This window comes from Phocoena phocoena, chromosome 1, assembly GCF_963924675.1.
Source record: "Phocoena phocoena chromosome 1, mPhoPho1.1, whole genome shotgun sequence".
Classification (NCBI taxonomy): domain Eukaryota; kingdom Metazoa; phylum Chordata; class Mammalia; order Artiodactyla; family Phocoenidae; genus Phocoena; species Phocoena phocoena.
The window spans coordinates 88982334-89005686 of NC_089219.1; the positions used below are offsets into that span (position 1 = coordinate 88982334).

The window sequence follows — 23353 nt, forward strand, 5'->3', positions numbered from 1 at the left end:
TACATTTTATGCCAGTAATGATTTTTCTCTTACCTTTCTCAGGTTGCTCCTATTAGCTGATAAAAGTTTACTTCCTCTGTTACATATAAACCGTGAGAGGGAAAGGGTTCATTTATGGTTCTACTTTCTTTTAACAAGCTCCTAATGATAAAACTTTAAAATAGTTTTCCATCTTGAACATTACTGTTACAATTTTCTGTTGGTTTTAAGTTTTTTTCAGTGGTCTTTAATATACCTGTCCATATCATTCTTGTCCCAGATTGCAGGGATGCCTCCTTTTCTCCCTCATTTCCTGCCTTCCTTCCTTCAAAAACTATTTGTTGAAAGCCACTGGTAGGCAGTGTTCTTTGCACCTGGTAAGCTGCAGTGAAAGAGTAATTTCTGACCTATAGAGATGGAAGAAAAAGAAAGAGGAGGAGGAGAGGGGGAAGGGGGAGGGGAGGAAGAAGAAGGTGGGGGAGGGTTGATTGGTTGTGTGGTTAATAAAAAAATGTATAAATTATATAGTTTCTCTGACCATGATTGGTGTGATGCAGAAAAATGAGGCACAGAAGAATAGGGGAAGGAAGAGAAGGCAGTTTTAAATAGCGTGGTAGTGGTGGGGCTCATTGAAGACTTTTGAGCAAAGATCTCGAAGAACTGATAGAATAAATCGTGGGTGTTTTGGAGAAGAGGGTTTTCCTCTGAGGGAACAGCTGCTGAGGCTCTGAGTGGGAATGTGCCTGAGGCCACCATGGCTGATGGGGAGAGCAAGGGAGATGAGGCCAAGAGGAAAAAGGTCAGATCAGGCATCCTTCTAGGCCTTTGTAGGAGTTTGGCTTTTCTTTGCATGAGGTGAAAAGTCAGCAGAGGGTTTTGAGCAGAGGAGTGAAGTGATCCAACTGTAATACACACACACACACACACTTTTTTAATTAAAATGTTTACTTTGGGATAATTGTAGATTAACATGCAGTTGTAAGAAATGACAGAAAGAACTCTTGTGTACCCTTTACCCACTTTCTCCTAATGCTACCATCTAACAAAACTATAGTATAATATCACAATCAGGATATTGACATTGATACAGTTAAGATATAACATTTCCATCACTGCAAGAATCCCTCACATTGCCTTTTTATAGCTACTCTCACTTCCTCCCTGCCCACATCCCCTCCTTGACTCCCGACAACTGCCAATCTGTCCTTCCTTTATATATTTTGTCATTTCAAGAGTGTTATATATATGGAATTATAGAGCATGTAACCTTTCGGGCTTGGTGTTTTTCACTCAGTATAATTCTCTGGAGATTCCTCCAGGGTGTTGCATGTAGCAATAATTGTTCCTTTTTGTGGCTGAGTAGCATTCCAAGGTATGAATGTACTGCTGTCTGTTAACCATTCACCTGTTGAAGGATAGCTGAACTGTTTCCAGTTTTCAGCTATTATGAATAAAGATGCTATAAATGTTCATGTACAGGTTTGTTCAAACATAAGTTTTCATTTCTCTGGGTTAAGTGCCCAAAAGTGCAATTGCTGGATTGTATGGTACGTGTTTAGTTTTATAAGAAATGTCAAACTGTTTTCCAGAGTGGCTGTACCATTTTACATTTTCACCAGCAGTGTTTGAGTGATAGAGTTTCTCTTCATATTTGCCAGCATTTTTTTTCAGCCATTCTGCTAGGTGTGTAATGATATATCTTTGTGGGTTTGGTTTGCATTGAAATTGTAATTGTAAGTAATAATGAACAACTTTTTCATGTACTTATATGCCATCCCTATAACTTTTTGATGAAGCATCTGTTCAAATCTTTTGTTTATTCTTTGAGTGATTTGTTTTCTTATTATTGAGTTTTGAGAGTTCTTTAATGTTCTAGGTACTAGTCCTTTGATAAATGGTTTGCAGATATTTTCTCTGTCTGTAACTTGTCTTTCATCCTCTTAATAGAATCTTTCACAGAGCAAAAGTTTTAAATTTTGATGAAGTCCAATTTATCAGTTTTTTCCTTTTTTAGATCATGCTTTTAGTATCAGATCTAAGATCTCGTTGCTTAGCCATAGATCCCATAGTCATAAGTTTATGACTCCTTTTGAGTTACTTTTGTGTAAGATGTGAGACTTAGGTCAAGGTTCTTTTTTTTTTTGCCTATAGATGTCCAGTTGTTGTGGCACCATTTGTTGAAAAGGTTATTTTTTCTCCATTGAATTACTTTTACATCTCTGTCAACAATTAGATGGGCATATTTCTTTGTTCTTTATTCTGTTCCATTGATGTATTTTTCTATTCTTCCTCCAACACTGTACTCTCTTGATACTGTACTTATGTAGAGAGCCTTAACAGAAGAATGACTCCTCCCATTTTTCATTCTTTAACAAAATTGTCTTAGCAATGCCAGTTTATTTTCTTTTCCATATAAATTTTAGAATAATCTTGTCCACATCTACAAAAATTTCATTCTTCAATTTTGATGCAAATGTGTTAAGTCTCTATATCAGTTTTGGGAGAATTGACATCTTTACTGTTGTTGAGTCTTCTAATCCATAAACACAATATGTCTTTTCATTTGTTTATATCTTCTTTGATTTCTTTCATCATCATTGTTTAGCTTTCATCATATAAGTCCTGTTTTGTTAGATTTACACCTAAGTATTTCAATTTTTTGAGTGATTATAAATGATACCGTTTTTTTAATTTCAGTGTCCATGTATTAATTGCTCATACGTAGAAATACAATTGACTTTCTATCTATACTTATTTTGTATCCTGAAATTTAAGAGAGAGAGAGAAAGAAATGTGTGTGAATTCCTGGGGATTGCTGCATAGACAATCATGTCATCTACAAATAGGGAGAATTTTGTTACCTTTCCAATCTCTATGTCTTTTACTTCCCTTTTTTCCCTTGGTGCACCAGCTAGAACTTGAATAATTGTGGTGAAAACAGACACCCTTCCCTTGTTCCCAGTCTTGGTGGGGGAAAATATCCAGGCATTCACCATGAAATATTAATTGGAGGTTTATCAAGTTGAGGAAGTTCCCCTCTATTTCTGTATTTCTGAGAGTTCTTATTATAAGCAGTTGTTGAATTTTGTCAAACGCTTTTTCTTCATTGATTGATATGATCATGTGATTTTCTTCTTTAGCCTGTTAATATGGTGGATTACACTGAGTTTTTAAAAATATTGAATGAGACTTACATCTCTGAAATAAACCCCACTTGATCTTATAAAAGGGGAGTTTGCAAATATGATCAAGTAAAAGATCTCAGAGCGAAGAGATTATTCTGGATTATTCTGGTGGGTTCAGTGTAATCACAGGGACACAGGAGGAGTCAACTAGACAAGAAGGTGATGTGATGATAGAAACAGAGATTGGATTGAAGCTGGAGGATGGGACCATACACCAAGGAGTATGGGCAGCCACTGGTGCCTGAAAAAGGCAAGGAAACAGATTCTCCCTTCATAGTCTCCAGAGCCAACCAACCCTGCCAACAATTTGACTTTAGCTCAGTGAAGCTGATGATGGACTCCTGACCTCCATAACTGTACGAAAGTAAATATGTGTTCTTCTAAGCCACTAAGCTTGTGGTAATTTGTGATAGCAGCTTTGTTCAGAGAAGAAACTAATACATCTGTGTACATTGTATACATTTGGGTAGATAGTCAGTAAATATGTACAGTAAGATACACAGATCCTAATTTGAACATGTATATTCCAGACTGCTCTTATTCATCATATTTCTACTTTGGAGTATTTGATGTAGTAGAGTTGCATGATTGACATGTTATTTAAGGAAGATTGGGCTGCAGCAATGTATAAGATGAATAGAATGGAGGGAGATTGTAGTCAGAGAGGCTAAAAAGGAGACTACTACTAAAATCTAGGGGACGGGGACTTGTCAAAGGGGCTGGAAGTTAGACCGAAGAATTAGAGATGGGCACCAGGGCATTTCAAGGAAATAAATCTCAGGCTTTGGAGACTGACTAACGATATGAGAAATGAAGAGCGTGATGTCAGTGATGACGTAGAAGCATGAATAAGTAACAGGTTCATTAGGAAAGAAAGAGGATTAAAAAGTTTTCTAATAGGTTTTTCATCTGTCGAAAATGACTGAACAAGTTAGAGGGATTGTATTCTTTCAGAAGTGAAAAATCCAGTCAGTGCTTTTTCGATAATGTTAATTCTAAATCTGTGACTTTAGGAAAGCTGGTTCGTCACATCGTGCTAGTCCTTGAACATCAAAGTGTACCCAGGTGTTGATTTCTATGCCTTGAAGAAATCTTCCTCTTAATGTCACCAGCAGTAAGAGAGATGTTTATTAACATCCTTGTGAACTGATGAATTTATGTACTGGCTGATCAAGACATCCCTTTTGTAACGGACTGAAATTTTATATTTAAATTTTTTTCTAGCATATAAATAAAGCTATTTGCAAAACAACCATCAGGTGTTTTTCTTCTACTTGAAGTTCATATTCTTAAGCTAAAAATACCATTCTGCACCCAAAGTATGTCTTCTACCAAATATCCTCAAAGTTCTTAAAATGCTGCACAACCATGCCTCTTTTGTTACTGAGACAAGTCTAAACTCATCCTTCTCAGAGAGAGCCTGTAGAATATATATAGTATATAGACGGGATCAGGGCTGCTTTTTTTTTTTTTTGTGGTATGAGGGCCTCTCACTGTTGTGGCCTCTCCCGTTGCGGAGCACAGGCTCCGGACGCACAGGCCCAGCATTCATGGCTCACGGGCCCAGCCGCTCTGCAGCATATGGGATCTTCCCGGACCGGGGCACGAACCCGTGTCCCCTGCATCGGCAGGCGGACTCTCAACCACTGCGCCACCAGGGAAGCCCCAGGCTGCTTTTATGATTTGTTTTTTTGAATATTCGCTGTGTGATACTATGCTGACCTCTGGATCATGATCCATTGAAGCTTTCATTCATTAGAAAGGGATCCTTGAGGGACACGTATGCGGTTCCCATGGGGACTTTCAGCTCACAGAGATCCTTTACTTATGGGAACTGATATGATGTTGTTATTGTTTTTATTTTTTAAAATCCTCCTGAGGCAGTAAGAACTCAGAGCTTAAATCTGGATTCTGCAGGGAGTTCTGTATTTGCAAAGTAGAGCTTTCACTTTGAAGTTATCTTTAAGAAAGCAATGTTGTGGCTGAACTCTTTTGTTCCTAAGCCCATAAATCAGAAATTGCCCCATTCTGCTTTATTATCATAGATATTTTCATCAACTTCCAGTAAATTGGATATTTTTCAGCATTGTAATTTAGTTATAAGCCTTTGGTAATCTGCAGTACTTCTCAGCTATTAAAGTGTGTAACATTCATTTGGGGATTTTGTGAAATGCACTTTCCAACAAGCTCCCAGGTGATAACTGTGCTACTGGTCCACCAACCACATTGTGTAACAAGAGTGAGTCTGTGGCTCATTTTTACTTGTAGATATCAGCTTATACAACATTTAGTTTGGTGCTTATGGCATTTGGTTAGTTTCACAATTGGATTGAACAACAATAGAAATTAATAGTTCAACCACTGGTTTTTATTTCAGGAAATTACTAAAAATAAGATGAAGAAAACCTGTTCAAGAAAATGGAAAAGTGCTTAAAAATGTCTAACAATAACTGCTTGAGTTTTAAATTATAATTTATTTATAGTATTTTTTTAAGATACATGGGCTAGGTCAAGAAATATGGATTAAATTTTTTTAATGATCTTTTTTGAAGATTTAAGAGCTTGTCTTTCCTAAAATACAGTACTTAAATTTTGAAATATTGTGAACAAAATAACTTAATAATAGACAATATTGTGATTTGTTTATTAAACTAACAAGCACATTGCATAGGTTTGAGTTTGCACTGTTTATTTGACAGTCATATTTTTGCAGTAACACTCAGTTATATTGCTTTTCAGTATTTACTGTTGCATCATTTGATCCATTTATTGACTCTCAGTTGGCATTGAATCTATTGGCTAAGCAAAAATAAAATTCTAATATGGGTCTAAGTAAAAAGGATAAGGTATATGTAAGAATTTTTGGCAACAATGGCATCAGAAATTTATCTTGAAATACTCATATCAGTTACTGAAGATAGAAGATTGAATGGTTTTTGTTTTGTTTCCTTTTTTTTCTTATTAAAATGTTTTATTTGTTTACTGAATAATGCTAGTTCTATGTTTCCTGTGTAAAAGGGTTAGAGTTGGAAAAACAAAATGTAAGCCATTAAGCATTAGGTTTACTTATAAAGTTTGTACTTTGGTATGATACCAGTGATCCAGGTCCTAATTGTGGGGTTCTATCCCTAAATGAGAATTAGCTAGTTGAATCTTTTTGGGAATTCCCTAAGTCATTTTTTTCTCTCTTGTGTATTTCAGAATCAAGAACTTTTCCCTACACCCTCATAAATTCTTTCTAAGCATCTTCCTATTAAATCTTCCATTCTTACTCTCCAAAGTAAGAGTAGAACTCCTTGAATACCTGTCTCCTTCCTACCTCCTGAATCTTGGGTACTGCTGTCTAGTCTGTCTTCCTTTGATATCAGGTTAGACCATTTCATTAGTCCAATTCTTTAAACCAGGAACTACTCTGTTTCCGAAAGAGCCCTGGGGCAGTGGAAGGAGGCACACAGGGCAGATTGGTGCTCAAGTCACAGCTAGATGAGGCCTAGGTTGAGCTAGAAAGTTGGTTGGGTTTCTATATGAAATGACCAAATGGTGGCTTTGGATGGACACTGGGGTCAGGATTAGGTCATACTAGAAAAAATATACGTTGAGGATGGAAGAAGTGATGAAGAGGAAGAGTTAGGATGGTGTGGAGATGGGATTCGGTTACAGTCAGGAAAGTGAGAGAGAAGAGATCAGCCACAAACAGAAGAAGCTGCACTGTGGCTGCCACTGTGTTCTGAATTCAAAACCAGGAATATTTGTAACAATGCAACTGACCTGACTTTCTTTAGAGGAATTTTAAAAGCAGTTTTTGTTTTTTTTTTAAAGACTCATGAAGGTTTTACATCAGAATTAGCTATGACTTGGCTTGTAATGAGGTGAAGTTAATTAGTTTTTTTCTTATGTCCCAGGCTTGGCTAGCCCAAACCTGACTAACCTAGGGCCAGGACATGGCCCAAAATAATGACCCTAGCACTGGCTACTTTTCTCAACAAGACTCTGTTCAAAGTTACTTCAAAGCACTTGTTCTTTTTTGGTAGAGGGTCAGTTATGTCACGCTCTCTTAGGAAATGCACTACTTTACTGGGGGATTTACTTTGAGTTGGTGTGTTAGCTTCATAGGATTTGATTTTTAAATGCTGAATACTTAAAAATACATGTTTTACTTCTTCTGTTTGAGATGAGGCTTTTAAGGAGTAATAGACACCACAATAAAAGCTAGCGTGGTTTCCACTGTCATTAAAAAAGGTATTTGCGTGAAGTGCTGCTTTTTCTTAAGGAGTGCTTGAGTACAGCATCGCTCAGCAACACATAAATCAACTTTGACACCTTATCATCTGTATATTCAGGTTTAAATCAAGTCTTTCCAGTGATGGGACAGATTGAGTCTTTTAAACTGAGCAAGTAAAAGGTGTCATGTTGTCATCTTCATCTTTAGGTTGGCAGCAAGTTTATAACATTTTGGAATTAGAATTTTTTTCAATTTATCCTCTTGGGCCTCCAGCTTCTCAGCTTCTGTTCCCTCTTCATGTTTTTTATACCTAAATATCCTTACAGGGTCTTCTCTTCAGTTCTGAGATCTAAGGTAAGCCCCTTAGCATGGTGCACAGAGCTTGCCAGGAGCTGCTTCCCTTCTCCTCTCCTATGAAGCAGAAGGGCTTCAGCCAAGCCAAACAACAGTTTTCCATACATGCTGTGTTCTTTGATATCACTGTTTCTTCAAGCCCACATTGTTTTCTTTGTTGGGGAATACTCTTGCTGGCTAAGCCCTGCTCATCTTTCCAGATAATGTCTGGATTCTCAGACAACTTCAGTCTGATTCTTTCAGTTTGAGTTAAGGGCCCCTTCTCCTAGGCTCCTAAGCAAATCTTGGTCATAGGGCTTTAATATTGGATTTCAGTTGTTTACTTGTCTCATACTAACCTGGGAATTTCTTTTTTTTAAATTTATTTTTAATTAATTAATTTATTTTTAATTAATTAATTTATTTTTGGCTGCATTGGGTCTTCATTGCTGCTCGTGGGCTTTCTCTAGTTGCAGCGAGCGGGGGCTGCTCTTCGTTGCTGTGTGTGGGCTTCTCATTGTGGTGGCTTCTCTTGTTGCAGAGCACAGGCCCTAGGCACACGGGCTTCAGTAGTTGTGGCTCGTGGGCTCTAGAGCACAGGCTCAGTAGTTGTGGTGCACAGGCTTAGTTGCTCCACAGCATGTGGAACCTTCCTGGACCAGGGATCGAACCTGTGTCCCCTGCACTGGCAGGTGGATTCTTAACCACTGTGCCACCAGGGAAGTCCTGGGAATTTCTTGAGGCACAGGAATTCTGTCTTATCTGTTTATCCCTGTCCTTTCTGGGTGTTTCATGTAGCTGATTTTTTCATTATCTGTGACAGGACTGAGTTTTCTTTCCTTGTGAAGAAGTAGTTCTTTATTACTGGGGGGTTTTGACCAGAGGCCCAAGACCTCTATTATTTATTAATTTAACAGTTATTTTTTTGAAGTATCCATACTGTGCCAAGGGCTGTGCTTTTGTTTACTACTACTGGAAGGATATAGATTCAAGCATCATATAAAAGGTTATGCTAGATGTAACAGTAAGTGAAAAAAGTTTGGAGGAGCAAAAAATTAAAGCAAGAATTTTTGAAGATACAAAGTATCAGGAAGGCTATTCCATGGTTTTATGAAGATTTCCACAAGGGGAGAAAAAGTTAAGAAGAGTTCGTTTTGAATACATATTTTTACAACTGGTATAGAAGAATTGCCTCATCAATTTATGTATCCTAAGCTCAGGAAACACTCCTCAGTAGTTTGCCTCCAAGAAGCAAAAAAAATCTGCCATGATAAAAGGTAGATACTGCCATACTCCTTAGTGAATTGGTGTGTGTGGATTTCTGGAATTTTAATTTTATTCATATATTTAAAAATTCACCAAATTTTTATTTTAAAATTTAATGTATTTAGAAACATTCTTTAATCTAGTTTCAATTTTAGAACAATGTTAGGAATGAAAAGTCAGTCTTGTATGTGGACAGCGTTTTATATCTGTAGTGGCTATCTATATCTGTATCATATCTATCTCTACATCTATATCTATGTATCTGTATCCATACAGGCTGTCTCAGAAGTTATATCTAAAGGTATTTCTTTTTCTCTTTTGCTTTATTTGGAAAATATTGAAAAATGAGCAAAAAGTAAAAGAAAAACAAAATTTCTTATTTGAAAGTAGGGTAGGATATTATATTTAAAATAAAGAAAGCCCCTCAACCATTCATTTCTACCCTATGCTGTTAACATTTGGGCACTTCTCCTGACTTCTAAAGATGCTCTTGTTAACACAGTGCAGTCATGTGCTGCATGCTGTCTTTTATGATAGCAACTTTAAAGGTTCCTTTTCAGAATTACTCTATCTTTGTTCTGCTTTGAGCTATATTTGTATTTATTTATTTTCAGATCATTTATTTTTTACAAAAGCAAACAAAGCACATTGTTTTTAAAAAGAGTAAAAAAGTGTAGGCATTATGTAGTAGAAAACAAAATTTTCCTTTGTCACCGTTCTTCGGGGTAACTCATTAATATTTTGGCATATAGTCTTCTAAATAACTGTGAACTGTGAATTGTAACCTTTTTCCCTTTTGTTTTTGTTTTTTAATAACAAGGTCACACTTTCCACACTCTGTCACTTATATTATTCATTCACTAATGCTTTATTTCATGGCTACTCTTCCCTGTCACCACATGTGAGTCCATCCCAGGCTTTTTACTGACTACATAATATTTCATGGAATAGATCTACTGTAATTTAATAAGCTGTTGTCCATTAGGGTGTCTCCATTATTTTGCTATTAGAAATAACATTGTAACAAGCATGTTTGTATCTTGTACACAAGCGTGTATTTCTGTAGTGTAATACCTAGGTATGGATTTGCTTGGCTGGAGGGATTGCATATGTAAAGTTTTGCTGTAATTTAAAGGATAAACTCTTCTTCAAGACTTTCAACAATTTTTAACTGTAAACAGTAAAGTTCTGATTTGAGAATAAACATGGTTTAAAAAGAAAGGCGGATTCTTGTTTAAAAGGAAAGATGGATTCCTTTCCTGAGGGCTCAATGAGACAGTACGTTTCAGGGAGGGTTATTTGTTTTTCTCCTCATGTTTTAACCTGGATTTTCTGTGATATGTAGAACCTTTGAGAGAAAGTATTACTCGGTCTCCCTGCTGCTTTACAAAAGAAATCTATGTTCTTATTGGTGACATCTCCCTGATAATGCTGTTATTTCATTGCATGTTGGTATTCCTTGTGATGAACAATAATGTTTTTGGTTGAATTCTAATCTGTACAGTATGGTATAGTACAGAACAAAAACTGTTCTGTGGGGTAATTTATCTTAAAAGAAATACATGAAGGTGACTCGATCAATAAAAATAGTAGCCCCAGATTGTCATTTTACTTACACATTTAAGTTCTTTTCTTATAACCTTGAAAATAGTTGTAAATATGTCTTGTTTGAATAAAGGAAAGCTTATAGATGAACGTCAAATACATTTTCTTTTTCCAGAAGGATCACCTAATTGAGGCTATAAACCTTATTTTTAGGTTATAAGAGTGGGTTTGTAAAGTTATATGTTCATGGCTTTTCATGATACCACATACAATTGGGTGTTTGGTACTTTTTTAAGGTACTATCTCCATCTAACTTAAGTTTATTCACCTACATCTTTGAGTCCATTTCACTCCAGCTATTTTTACAGATGTATCAAATTGCTATTTGAGAACTATATTACAGATTTCAAATTCATGTTTAAAAGACAAATTGGCTCACTGTCTTTATGGCTGTGGAATTTGTCTTAAACACTGGGAACCTTAATAGTCAACCCATTTAGGGCTATATAGACATATATTGGATGAAGGGTTTTGTATTTAATATATAACTTTATTTATTGATTTTTTGAATTTTATTTTATTTTCTTATACAGCAGGTTCTTATTAGTTATCCATTTTATAATCCCAATCGCCCAATTCAGCACACCACCATCCCCACCCCCCTGCAGCTTTCCCCCCTTGGTTGTTCTCTACATCTGTGTCTCAATTTCTGCCCTGCAAACCAGTTCATCTGTACAACTTTAAATAATTTATTTTGGCATTCAGAAAATGACTTTATTTTTCTTTAAGACTTCATAATCTTTCTAGTCTGATCTGCAAATGTCTATCTGCTAATCTTTTTGTCTATAAGATATACTTCTGAGGAGGTGATACTCACTTATTTCAAAGATTATTTTGTTTTTTTCTCCTTTTTACAGGAAACAGGCATCGTTGTGGGTCCAAGGAGACATTTTCCGATCCAAACTGAAAAATAGACCATCCAGTGAAGGAAGTATTAATAAAATCCTTTCTAGCTTGGATGATATGTCTATTGGTGGAAACTTATCTAAAATACAAAACGTGGAGAGATTTGGAGAGGTGAGTTTTTTCCAGGAAGATTTTCGTGTCTCCTTAAGACTAATGTTCTGCATTTCTTTGTTTCCCAATTGAACACATATAACATAGCCACATCTCTTCTCTGAATGCTGCAGTACTAAATTTTTAGGCATGGAGTCAACACCTATAAAGCAATAATAAAAGCAAAGAAAGCAATTATCCTTAAAAAGAAAAAAGCTGTAATTTAAGGAGTACAATTATAAAGGAGTCTACTCTGGTTTGGAAAATACAAAAAAGAAATAGAAAAGCAAACTTTCTCTTTTAAAATGGAAATAGATATCAACAAGAAAAATCTTAATGGGACAGTTGGATATTACATACCAAAAGTGGTACATTGAAGCCTCAAATTCATGATTTCTAAAGTAAGTCCAGAGTTGAAAACATAATCAGGGGCAACTTTTTTTTTTTAAATTGAGACTCCATTATAAACAAACCACTTTAAACAATTGACATACATCGTCTGATTTAATCTCCATAACTACCTGGTGAGTTAGTCAATATTATCTCTATTTTATAATAAGGAAATTGAATATTAGAGAAGTTCTCAGTGTCAGAAACATGATTCAGTCCAGGTCTATCTGATTTCAAACCCATATTTTTTTCTATTACACTTGCTACCTCAATAAAAATGGTAGTGATTCACTAAGAATTAAGATCATGGGCATTTTTGGAGGTAGAAGCAACCTTGAAATAATTTGTTGTAGTTTCCTCTCTTGTGTGGATCAGAAACCCGGGTCACACAAAATTTTTTACTTGCCCAAGGTTACAGAGTTTTCAAGTAGTGGGGCCACCTTAAGAGCTGGTAGTCTGACTCCTAGTTTAGCTCTGTCTACCACAATATGCCTGAGGTGAAGCTAAGCACCTAGTTTATATTTATATTTTTATGTCACTAAAGGGGCAAAAAAGCTATTAAAATATTTAAGTAGCAAGTGTAGGTTTACATTCAATTAGGCAGTGACCCATTAGACATGGACAAGGACCTTGAACAAGCTTAGCCCTCAAGGATGGAAAGAATGCATCATAGCTCTGTTAGGTCAACAATTGGCATCCCAAACAGATTTTTTTTCACCAGGAAAGATAACAAGAGTGCTCAGAGATAGGGAATGTTTTCTTCAAGAGGAAGGATGGGGACTGCTGGAGGAACTGAGTTTTCAACTCTGTGGTATGTTCTCCAGGACAGCCACTGATGAAGGGGCTAAGTTTACTGGTTTGAGTCATCTGTCCTGACCAAGCATAAATCTTATTAGCCAAGGTCGTGTTGATGTTCAGAGCCCTTGTAGACCTTTTCTTGTCTCTGTGTTATGGTTTGGCCATTTTAAAGCAAACAAAAAGGATCTGGACTGACATTTTAATGAGATAATGTAGCTAAACAAGAACACTTTGTTGCTCTGGTCAGCATTTCCTCCCCAGGTTTGAGTTCAAGTAAATAAGGCTTTTGAGTTATGACCTCTGAAGAGGCACATGTGAAACCCATCCATCTATCTGAGAAATATATTTATCTTGCAGGAACACAATGCTTTTTATATCATAATCTGTATTAAACTAACATCTGGTAGTTAGAACATTACATTTTCATACTTTTTTAGATCCCAGTTTGTTGAACTTGAGACTGATTAACATTTATTTATCACTGGAAGGGTGATGAATGCAATATGATTGAAATTTAAAATAAGTCAGTTTGAAATATGAGCACATATTCAGATGTTGGCTGTTTTACCTCGTTCCTATTTCCCACCCCCCAAATTAATTACTTAGCTCTCATTCAGAAGTGCTATTATTTTTGAAATTAGAGGACAGAAATGAAAGAGTTCAGAAATACTAGAGAATGATGGTGTGGTTAAGATTGTAGACAGTGACATATCTATGGGTTTTGGACGGCTTTATAGTTAGATGATGCTTTGTGCAAGTACCTCTTCTGATTCTGAGCCTTTTTATTGCTATGCTTATCTGGTGCTGTCTCCATGAATATGGGGAGTTAGTTTACTCAAGTGAGTGTAACAGAGTTAGTGATTCCTTTATCATTCTTGTGAATTCCAGTTGGGAAAATACGTCAAGAATGCTGCAAGGGTTTTAATGTTTCAAGTTCTATACCAATGTTCAGGATAGAAGCCCATGGAAATCCTGGATTTATTTAGTTTATATACAGAGAAAGTGCAAAAAGCCAGTGTTCTTCTAGAGGTAGTTTTTTATTTTTTAAGTCAAAAGCAGAGATAGCAAATTATTTTTTGATTTCTATGCCTATAGGAATTTTCCTGTGATTGGTTATTAGGAAGCTTGGGAAGCTCCGTAGTTACCTGATTTGGGGAGCTTGACTGTATAGTTTTTCAGTGCTTATGGGGTGGGTAAAAGGAAAATAATCAAAAGTATGAACCAGAATGATTCAGGCCATAGTAATGGAGTAGGTTGTGGCTTTAATGAATTCTCTTCGCCCACATAGAGTTATGAGAAATCTTTTAAAAATAGAGGCTTTTCCTTTATTGAACCTGGTCTTCAGTGCTGGGCTAGGAACTATGAAATGTACACAGCCCATCTTGTGGGTCTGGAGGGGGCTCCCTGCTTCACGGCCCTGCCTTGCACTGTCCTTTTCCTCCATGGTCCTTACCTTGCCTTCCTTGCTGGGCAATACGCTTTGTAAGGATGGAGGCTTCTATCTGCCCTCATCATAAGTCTATTCCTAGCCCACAGGGCCTTCGTAAATATTACCTGAATGAGTGAAGACTGACAGTTTCACAGAAAACAAACAAGAATACAGACATGAAACTGGTAGTAATCCAAGCTATCCAAGGGTAGCATATGCTCAAATATAAAATAGTACCAGCAATAAGTGCTCATTTTGACATTGAGTGGCCTTAGGATCCATTCTGTATTGGGGTTATTAAAAAATGGCTTTAAATGGAATCTAATGCACTTTATTTAAAGTGCCAGATGTATAAGGAGTTAAATGAGGAGCTTACAGGGCAACAACAACCACCTAAATGGCACCTACTATGTGCCCGGCTCTGTCCTAAGCACTTTATTACATGGATTAATTTTAGGCCCTAGAAGAGCTGTATGAAATATGCACCTTTACAAGGTCCATTTCACAGATGACATAACTGAGGTAGAGGAAGTTAAGCTGCCCGCCCAAGATCACAAAGTACAGAGCGGAGTTGTCATTTGAACCCAGGCACTCTGGCTCCACAGTTGGCCTCTGACCGTGAGGCCTCTCACTGTGCTATGCTGCCTCTCCACTGGGTCCTCTTTGTGGCTCTAGTACATTTGCATACAGTCATTTTGGACATAACCTTAGCCAACGTGTCCTAATAAATTTCTCCTGGAACTGCAATTGCTTTTATCTTTTTCCTACTCTAGGGTGATAGTCCAGTATTAGCACACCAGTCAGTGTGTACTCTTGAGTTAGAGATATTAATTAGATACAGGTGCTGCTGACGTTTAGCCATGAGTTACCATGATTTATAAAATCCTTTGCCCATGAGCAGGGTACATCTTTAAAAAAATCTATGAAGTAAAAATTAAATCTCTAAGGCCCTACTTTTAAGCACCTTTCTTTCCACTCTTAGGCCCACTAAGGCATTCCAGGTCCAATCTGAAAGCCGCAGGGATCCACCAGAGGCTATCAGTAAGGGGAGTGACAGTACACAGATTCACCCTTTGAGGAGCTCACCCTGGCTGTGCTGTGGAAGGGGTGCTGGTGTCTGTGTGTGGCCTGGGGTTGGAAGGCCAGGGAGTTGATCATGAGGCAGTGGTCCAGGTGACAGAGGTCTGAACCAGTGGCAGGGAAAAGGAAGAGGAGACGAATTTGGGGAGCTCTGATAAATCCAAACTTTTTATTGATCAGAAACAATTTATGAAGGTGACCTCTTTGCCTTTCTCCAACTTTTACATCTCATAGGTTTAACATCTGAGAGATGAAAAGAATTTTAGAGATGACCCAGTCATTTTTCCTTGCCAAATCATTTAAATCCGCTAAAAATTCCATTTTTGTCTTTTTCTTTCAGTCCTTAGACTTCTATTTTTACTTGTTTCTATTTCAAACTCTCCTTTTATGTCATTTTTCTATTGTAACTCTTCCATCTTTATTCCATAGTGTGCTATATTTCATCTAAAATATCTTTTCTTAATGGCATACACAATGGCCTCCCTAGTAGTTTTCTCTGTTACCATTTTATTAATGGTAACATTAATAAATAAATTTATTAATGTGTTGGTCAGTAATTTATCCAACTGAAATCTATGGGCACAATTTAATTTATTTGATTTTGGTTTTCATCTTGTCTGCATATAGAGAACAACTGGTGGAATAAAATACATCTTCATATTTTATGCTATTTGTTCTTTAGCTAGACCATAAATAACAATATCTTTAAAAATTCTCCTTCTTTATGTGTTTTAGTTGGCTCTATTTTCCTGTCTTTATGTAGGGCAGGCTTGTATCCAGAAGAAAACGCACTGATGCTCAGACCCTCCAGAGGGCGACAGGGGGTCTGAGAACAGACCCCCGTCCTTAGGGGAGCCAAGATATCAGGGTCTTCCCTGAACTAGGCTTCTTCACCATTGCCAGCAATCGTCTGGCTTTGTTTCAGGGGATCTGCTGCTTCCAGAGTAGCTGAGAGCAAGAGGGGGGCTACACTGGGACTCTGGGAAAAGGGGCTGGAGCCCAAGAGCACACAGAGGCCTGGGTTAAATTCTCAGCATTTATCGTTTGTGACTTTGTTCATCATTAGTCATCATGAGGAATGAATTTGGTATAAAGAATGTGGTATAACAGTACCTGATGAGAAACATCTTCAAACTGCCCTCGGTCCCCCAGTTCTTGGGATTGATTTATGCCTCATGACAAATGGAACTCTATTTTCTAATATACTTTTCCCCACGCAGGCACTTGTGACCTAGTATATATTATAAGTGCCCTAATAAATACAGGGGTTGGTTATATTCCTGTCTGCATGACTTATTCAGGATTCCAGGAGACCAAGGTCCTCTTCTATATAGTTTTTTTTTCTTTTTATAAAAATATTTTTTATTGAAGTATAGTTGATTTACAATGTTGTGTTATTTCTGCTGTACAGAAAAGTGATTCAGTTATATATATATATATACACATTCTTTTTTTAATATTCTTTTCTATTATGGTTTATCATAGGATATTGAATATAGTTCCCTGTGCTATACAGTAGAACCTTGTTGTTTATCCATTCTATATATAAAAGCTTGCATCTGCTAACCCCAACTTCCCATTCCATCCCTCCCCCAACCCCCTCCCACTTGGCAACCACCAGTCTGTTCTCTATGTCTGTGAATCTGTTTCTATTTCATAGATAGGTTCATTTGTGTCACATTTTAGATTCCACACATAAGTGATATCATATGGTATTTGTCTTTCTCTTTCTGACTTCATTTAGTTTGATAATCTCTAGTTGCATCCATGTTGCTGCAAATGGCATTATTTTGTTCTTTTTTATGACTGAGTAGTATTCCATTGTATATATGTACCACATTTTCTTTATTCATTCATTTGTTGATGGACATCTATGTTGTTTCCATGTCTTAGGTATTGTGAATAGTGCTACTGTGAACATAGGGGTGCATGTATCTTTTTGAATTATAGATTTGTTGATATATGCCCAGGAGTGGGATCGCTGGATCATATGGTAATTCTATTTTTAGTTTTCTGAGGAACCTCCATACTGTTTTGCACAGTGGCTGCACCAACTTACATTCCCACCAACGGTGTAGGAGGGTTCCCTTTTCTCCACATCCTCTCTAGCATTTGTTATTTGTAGACTTTTTAATGATGGTCATTCTGACCAGTGTGAGGTGGAACCTCATTGTAGTTTGGATTTGCATTTCTCTAATAATTAGTGATGTTGAGCACCTTTTCCTGTGCCTATTGGCCATCTGTATTTCTTCTTTGGAGAAATGTATATTTAGGTCTTCTGCCCATTTTTTGATTGGGTTGTTTGTTTTTTTGTTGTTGAGTTGTATGAGCTGTGTATTTTGGAAATTAAGCCCATGTTGGTTCATCATTTGCAAATGTTTTCTCCCATTCTGTAGGTTGTCTTTTCTTTTTATGGTTTCCTTTGCTGTGCAAAAGCTTGTAAGTTTGATTAGGTCCCACTTGTTTATTTTTGTTTTTATTTCTGTTGCCTTGGGAGACTGATCTAAGAAAACATTGGTATGATTCCTGTCAGAGAATGTTTTGCCTGTGATCTCTTCTAGGAGTTTTATGGTGCCCTGTCTTATGTTTAAGTCTTTAAGCCATTTTGAGTTTATTTTTGTGTGTGGTGAGACGGTGTGTTCATTGATTTACATGCGGCTATCCAACTTTTCCAACACCACTTGCTGAAGAGACTGTCTCTTTCCCATTGTATATTCTTGCCTCCTTTGTCAAAGAATAATTGACCGTAGATGTGTGGGGCTTTTTGTTTCTTAATTTTGTAATATAAATGTGTTTTGAATAACATTGTATATAACTATTTTTGTCAAGAGTTTGAAGGCTGTTAATCATTTACTAAGAATTTTATAACTCATATATTTTATATTCTTAGTCCTAAAAATGGCTAAAACTTCTTACAGTAGCCACAGAAATAAAATAAGGGGAGATAGGTTGAGACAAAAAAACCCATGATTTATATTTTAGCAGATATTTTTCAGACCTGTACTGTGTGTCCAGATCTTTTCCCCTCCCTCCTCCTTCCCCAGGTCCTGAGTTCCAGGCAGTTTCTCCTACCTTAATCCAATCTGTCCTCTCTTACCAGACCACTGCTGTGCCCCCTGCCCCCAGTCTTGATCTCTCTGAGTTATTCTCCTCACATTAATCAACTGGGAGGAAATATTTACAACACATTCAAATGAAAGTTTTTTTTATTTTAATGTAAAGAGCTCTTAAGAAATCAATGTGCGGCTTCCCTGGTGGCTCAGTGGTTAAGAATCCACCTACCAATGCAGGGGACATGGGTTTCAGCCCTGGTCCGGGAAGATCCCACATGCCGTGGAGCAAGTAAGCCTGTGTGCCACAACTACTGAGCTTGTGCTCTAGAGCCCACGAGCCACAACTACTGAGCCCACACACCTAGAGCCTGTGTTCCACAAGAGAAGCTACCGCAATGAGAAGACCGCGCATCACAACGAAGAGTAGCCCCTGCTTGCCTCAACTAGAGAAAGCCTGTGCACTGCAATGAAGACCCAATGCACCCAAAAATAAATAAAATAAATAAATTTATAAAAAAAAATCAATGTGAAAACTCCATGTACACAAATAAAACAAAATGGGGGCCCTTATGGTTGGTAAATATAAAAAAATGTGCTACTTCTCTAGGAATGAAAGAAACACAGATGCTATTTATGCCTATCAACTTGTATGAGATTAAAGAAATGTATGCAGTATTAGCAAGGGTTTGGGGATTAAAAAGCTCTTAAACATTGCTAGTTGGAGTTTAAAATGGTGTAGCCTTTCTGGAGGGCGGTTTGATAACATGTAGCAGGAGACTTTAATCTAGCAATTCCACTTCTATGCACTTATCTTAAGGCAATAATAATAGGACAGTGTTCAGAAACCATGTGTTTGTAGAAGGATGTTTGTTGGAACTGTTTATAGTGATGAAAGACAGCAAACAGCCTGACTTAGGGCAAAATATATAAAATTTGATACATCTCAACAATGGAATTTTATGGAGCAATAAAACATGATAATGTAGAAGATTTTTAAAATTTACCCTGAAACACTTCTGTAGTATATTTAAGTGAAAAAGTAGGTTACAAAGCAGCATGTATAATTCAACCTCCTTTTGAGAGGAAGAAATGTGTTGGTGGGGTATGTATAGATAGCACAGGGGAAAGTCTGGAAGACTATATGACAGAATGCTAATGTGTTTTACTTTGATGGTAAGTATGTAGGTGGCTTTAATATTTTTTTTATCTCTTTTCTGTAGTTTGTTGTTACCTATGACAAACAAGTATTATATGGTAAAATATATTTTTTTTTTCTTTGGAAAATACATGGTTTCCTTCTCCAGAGGTTGAGAGCTGGGACTTAATATATAATGTTTTCATTTTCTTTGAGAGCCAGTGTACCTAAGTAAACTCCTTAAGGAGCTTAAGAAAAAATATATTAATTCTGGGTAGTTAGGTACATGACTGGCTGTTACATCATTTTGTTGTTTTCTACGTGTTTGAAATGTATTATAATTTAAAATTTTTTCACCTTTAAGATTTACAATAAAGTGGGAGAAATAAACACATGTAAAGTAACTATAATATAAATATACTGTTACTTTCTTTAACTGTATATTTTAAAATTAATTTTTATTTTAGAAAATAATATATGACCACAGTTTTAGAAATAGCAAAAGTATTGAATTCTAATAAAAAATCAGTTCCCTGTCCTACCTTTCTGTATCCCCAGACCCATTCTCAAACGGGAGAAACCTGTAAGCAAATTAACTGCCAAATTTCTAAATATCTTTTTTTTTTGCGGTATGCGGGCCTCTCACTGTTGTGGCCTCTCCCGTTGCGGAGCACAGGCTCCGGATGCACAGGCTCAGCGGCCATGGCTCACGGGCTTAGCCACTCCGTGGCATGTGGGATCTTCCCGGACGGGGGCACGAACCCGTGTCCCCTGCATCGGCAGGCGGACTCTCAACCACTGCACCACCAGGGAAACCCTAAATATCTTGCTATAATGCTACTTTTAAAAGCTTATCAATTTCGGACATTTTTCTGTTGCCTCCTGGTTATGGTAGATAGGATTAGTTCTCCTACCTTGCTATCACCTCTACTTCCCCTAGCTTCCCAATATAGCTATATTATAATTTTTGGTTAAACCCAAATAATGTATACATTATTACAAATATTGCTCACAGTTGAGCTTAGTAGTCCACTATGACTGATTTCTTTGTTGAAGCTCCTTTTTTCCCCCTAGAGTTATTTGCTCTTTTTATTTGTGTAGTTTTCTATATATCTGGGAAAAGAGAATGCTACTCTCCCCTCCTCCCCAAATTGTGCCAAGCAATTAAAATTTTTTTCAAAATCTCAACACAGCAAAAAAATCTTACCAAGTCCGTTGTTTTCCTGAAGACAGTTCTGCCTTCTAACCTGGACTAATTGTTCTACAGCCCAAATATAGAGTTCTGACCCAAGGCCTTCTCTTCACACTTCTCAGTTGGATCCCTAATTTCCCTGGATCTCATGTTGTCTTCTTTCCTTCTCCTGAAGCATATCCTATAATCGTTTTCGCAGAAAGATTGTAAGGGAGGTAAATTTTTGTACTTCTGTTCTACTTTTACACTTGACAGATAGGTTGAATATTGCAATTTCAAGTTGAGAATTACTTTTCCTTAGAATTTTGAAGGCATTTTAGAGCTGAGAGCACAAAGATCCTCCTAGTTGAACAGACAAACATGCTTTCCTGGCTTTCTCACTAAGGCACTCATTAGACAGTGAAACTGATTGTGGTGTGGATCCGGTCCGACCTTCAAGAAGCTCTCCTTGCCAATCTTATGAAGGCTTATATACTTCTTGATACCCCCTCATATTTTGGAGCCTCTTGGCTATGTGCTTGTCCTTCTGTCAGGCACACGTAACTGCTACCAACCCAGCATGTTGGGTGCTAGATGAAGCTAAGCTCAGCTTCTCAGGTGTTACTGTCCTGCTTGCAAGCCTAGCCTTCAGGCGTGCCTGATTTCTGTTCCTGCAGGCTTCCTTGGGTGGTAGTAGATTTCCCCCCACTGAGATTGTATGGACAAAGATGAATAATATAATTGATTCCTCGGGACTTTATAGGTGGGCATCTCTTAATAACTCTAAGAGAACCCCCTGACTTTGAGGTTCCATGATCCTGTGACTGTTAAATTGGAGTTCTTTGCCAACATGGCCCTTCCTGTGATCTTGGCTTGGCTTGCTTCACTTGTACTCATTCTTTAAGACTCAGCTAAGGGATTGTCTCCTCTGGGAAGCTTTCATCTTCATTTCTTTTTCTTTCCTATTAGCTGTGTATTTTGTATGTCTTTTTTTTTTTTTTTAAATCAGAGCTGTAGTGGTGGGGTGTGGTCTTTTTACCCAGGATATGCCTACTGAGCCCCAGATGAATCCATGGACCCCAAAATAGATGGCAAGGAACAAAAAAGTGTTTTGATTCAGGAATGGCTGTCAAAAATGACTAAAATGTCACTGAGGGAAGTGCGTTTTTGTACATTCTACATCAAATAAGACTTCTAGCTTTAAAGAAGAGAGGAGACTCTTATGGCTAGAAATGATCTTAGCAAATTCAAACCTTTTGATTTATTTCCAGGTGAGGAAAAATACAATCTTTATGGTGGAATGTTATTGTGCCGTGGCATATATTTTAGAAAGAACATTGTATCTGAGGACAAGAAATCTGATTTTAAAATCATAGCTCTGTCATGAAGAGTTTAGGGGAGCTTAGGCAATAGTCTTATCTTCCACAAGCACCTCCTTTTTTCATCTTTAAATTAAGGGTAATGGTGCCCTCCCCACCACCGCTCCCTGGGTTGTGAGATTTAAATGTGACCTGGTATGCAAAAAAGACCTGGTGTGGTACTTATATATATTTTTCCAACTACAAGACTTGTTTCAGCAGGAAACACACTTTCCCAGTCTAGTAAGCTTGGAAAAATCTTGAGTGCTATTAATAGTGTTAAATGATGTTAATAAGTTACTGTATAGATATCCTAAATTGTTTTATCTTTCACTTATGTAAACAAGCTATGGAATTTGCAGTGATGGGTGCTGGTAGCTTCTGGAAAAATATTTGTACTGTATCTATTGAGCCAACCTATGTCTAAGCTATATCCAAAAGCATAATTTTGTCTGCAAGGAAGTCTCCATGGTTGTGGTCCATTGTAACAGAGCTCCCTTTAATAAAGTCTACCACATCCGTACCCATGCTTCTTTGATTTGGAATTTGACCAGTGTATTTAATTGGTGATTAGTCCAGTGTTCTTTAGTATATACGTGGCCAATGCTGAATTCATAGTGTGTTAAAACTATTTAAGATAATTTGTATAAAACATATCCATATACCGAGATAATCTATAAACTGTTAAGAAATCTATATAAAGTAGAATTACTCGTAATGACCTTTCTGTGGAACATGAATTTTTTTCCAGAATAATTTAGAAGAGGATGAAGATGTGGAAATGAAAAATAATATAACCCAGGGAGACAAACTACGTGCCTTAAAAAGTCAGAGACAGCCACGCTCCTCACCATCGTGTGCATTTAGGTAGATCTATTTGAAACTTTTCAATTTATATTGTACCTCCATTTGTGGATAGAATATTTAATCTTCTCTTTTGAATATCATCCTACAAGTACTATGTTTACCTCTCATTTTTTGGTTTATTACTATTTTGTGTCTTTTTCTTATTATTTTATCACTGCGGGGAGTAGCTAAATTTTAGAAGCTTATTGAAAGCAGCTGCTGCATCATGATCTCTGGAATTCCACCTTAAACTGCTAAGCAGTTGGTTGTCTTTGGGACTCTTCAAAATTCCACTTGGAATGGACTTTTCTCCTGTGAATGGGTTTCCTGTCCTATGGTGAATTCTCACAGATGTGCCAAGCGTTTGTATTTAATCTAGAGTGTGCAGATAAGTATAGCATGCCAAGCTTTTGTTATATCCTAACTCCTTAGCCTTACTTTCTATTTTTGAGAATTGAATAAGCAATTCTTGCCTGTAAAGTTATAAACCATCTTGGTTTGGAGGTC

At 37.0% G+C, this 23353-nt stretch overlaps 1 protein-coding gene across 1 annotated transcript in view; it reads left to right on the forward strand.

Annotated features, from left to right (window-relative positions):
• CDC14A (cell division cycle 14A) overlaps positions 1 to 23353 on the forward strand; it is a 164008-nt gene that overhangs the window by 135738 nt on the left and 4917 nt on the right. Inside the window, exons 11-12 of the mRNA XM_065881245.1 lie at positions 11448 to 11607; positions 22752 to 22867. Coding sequence (XP_065737317.1) covers positions 11448 to 11607; positions 22752 to 22867 — 276 coding nt within the window. The remainder of the gene's footprint in view (positions 1 to 11447; positions 11608 to 22751; positions 22868 to 23353) is intronic.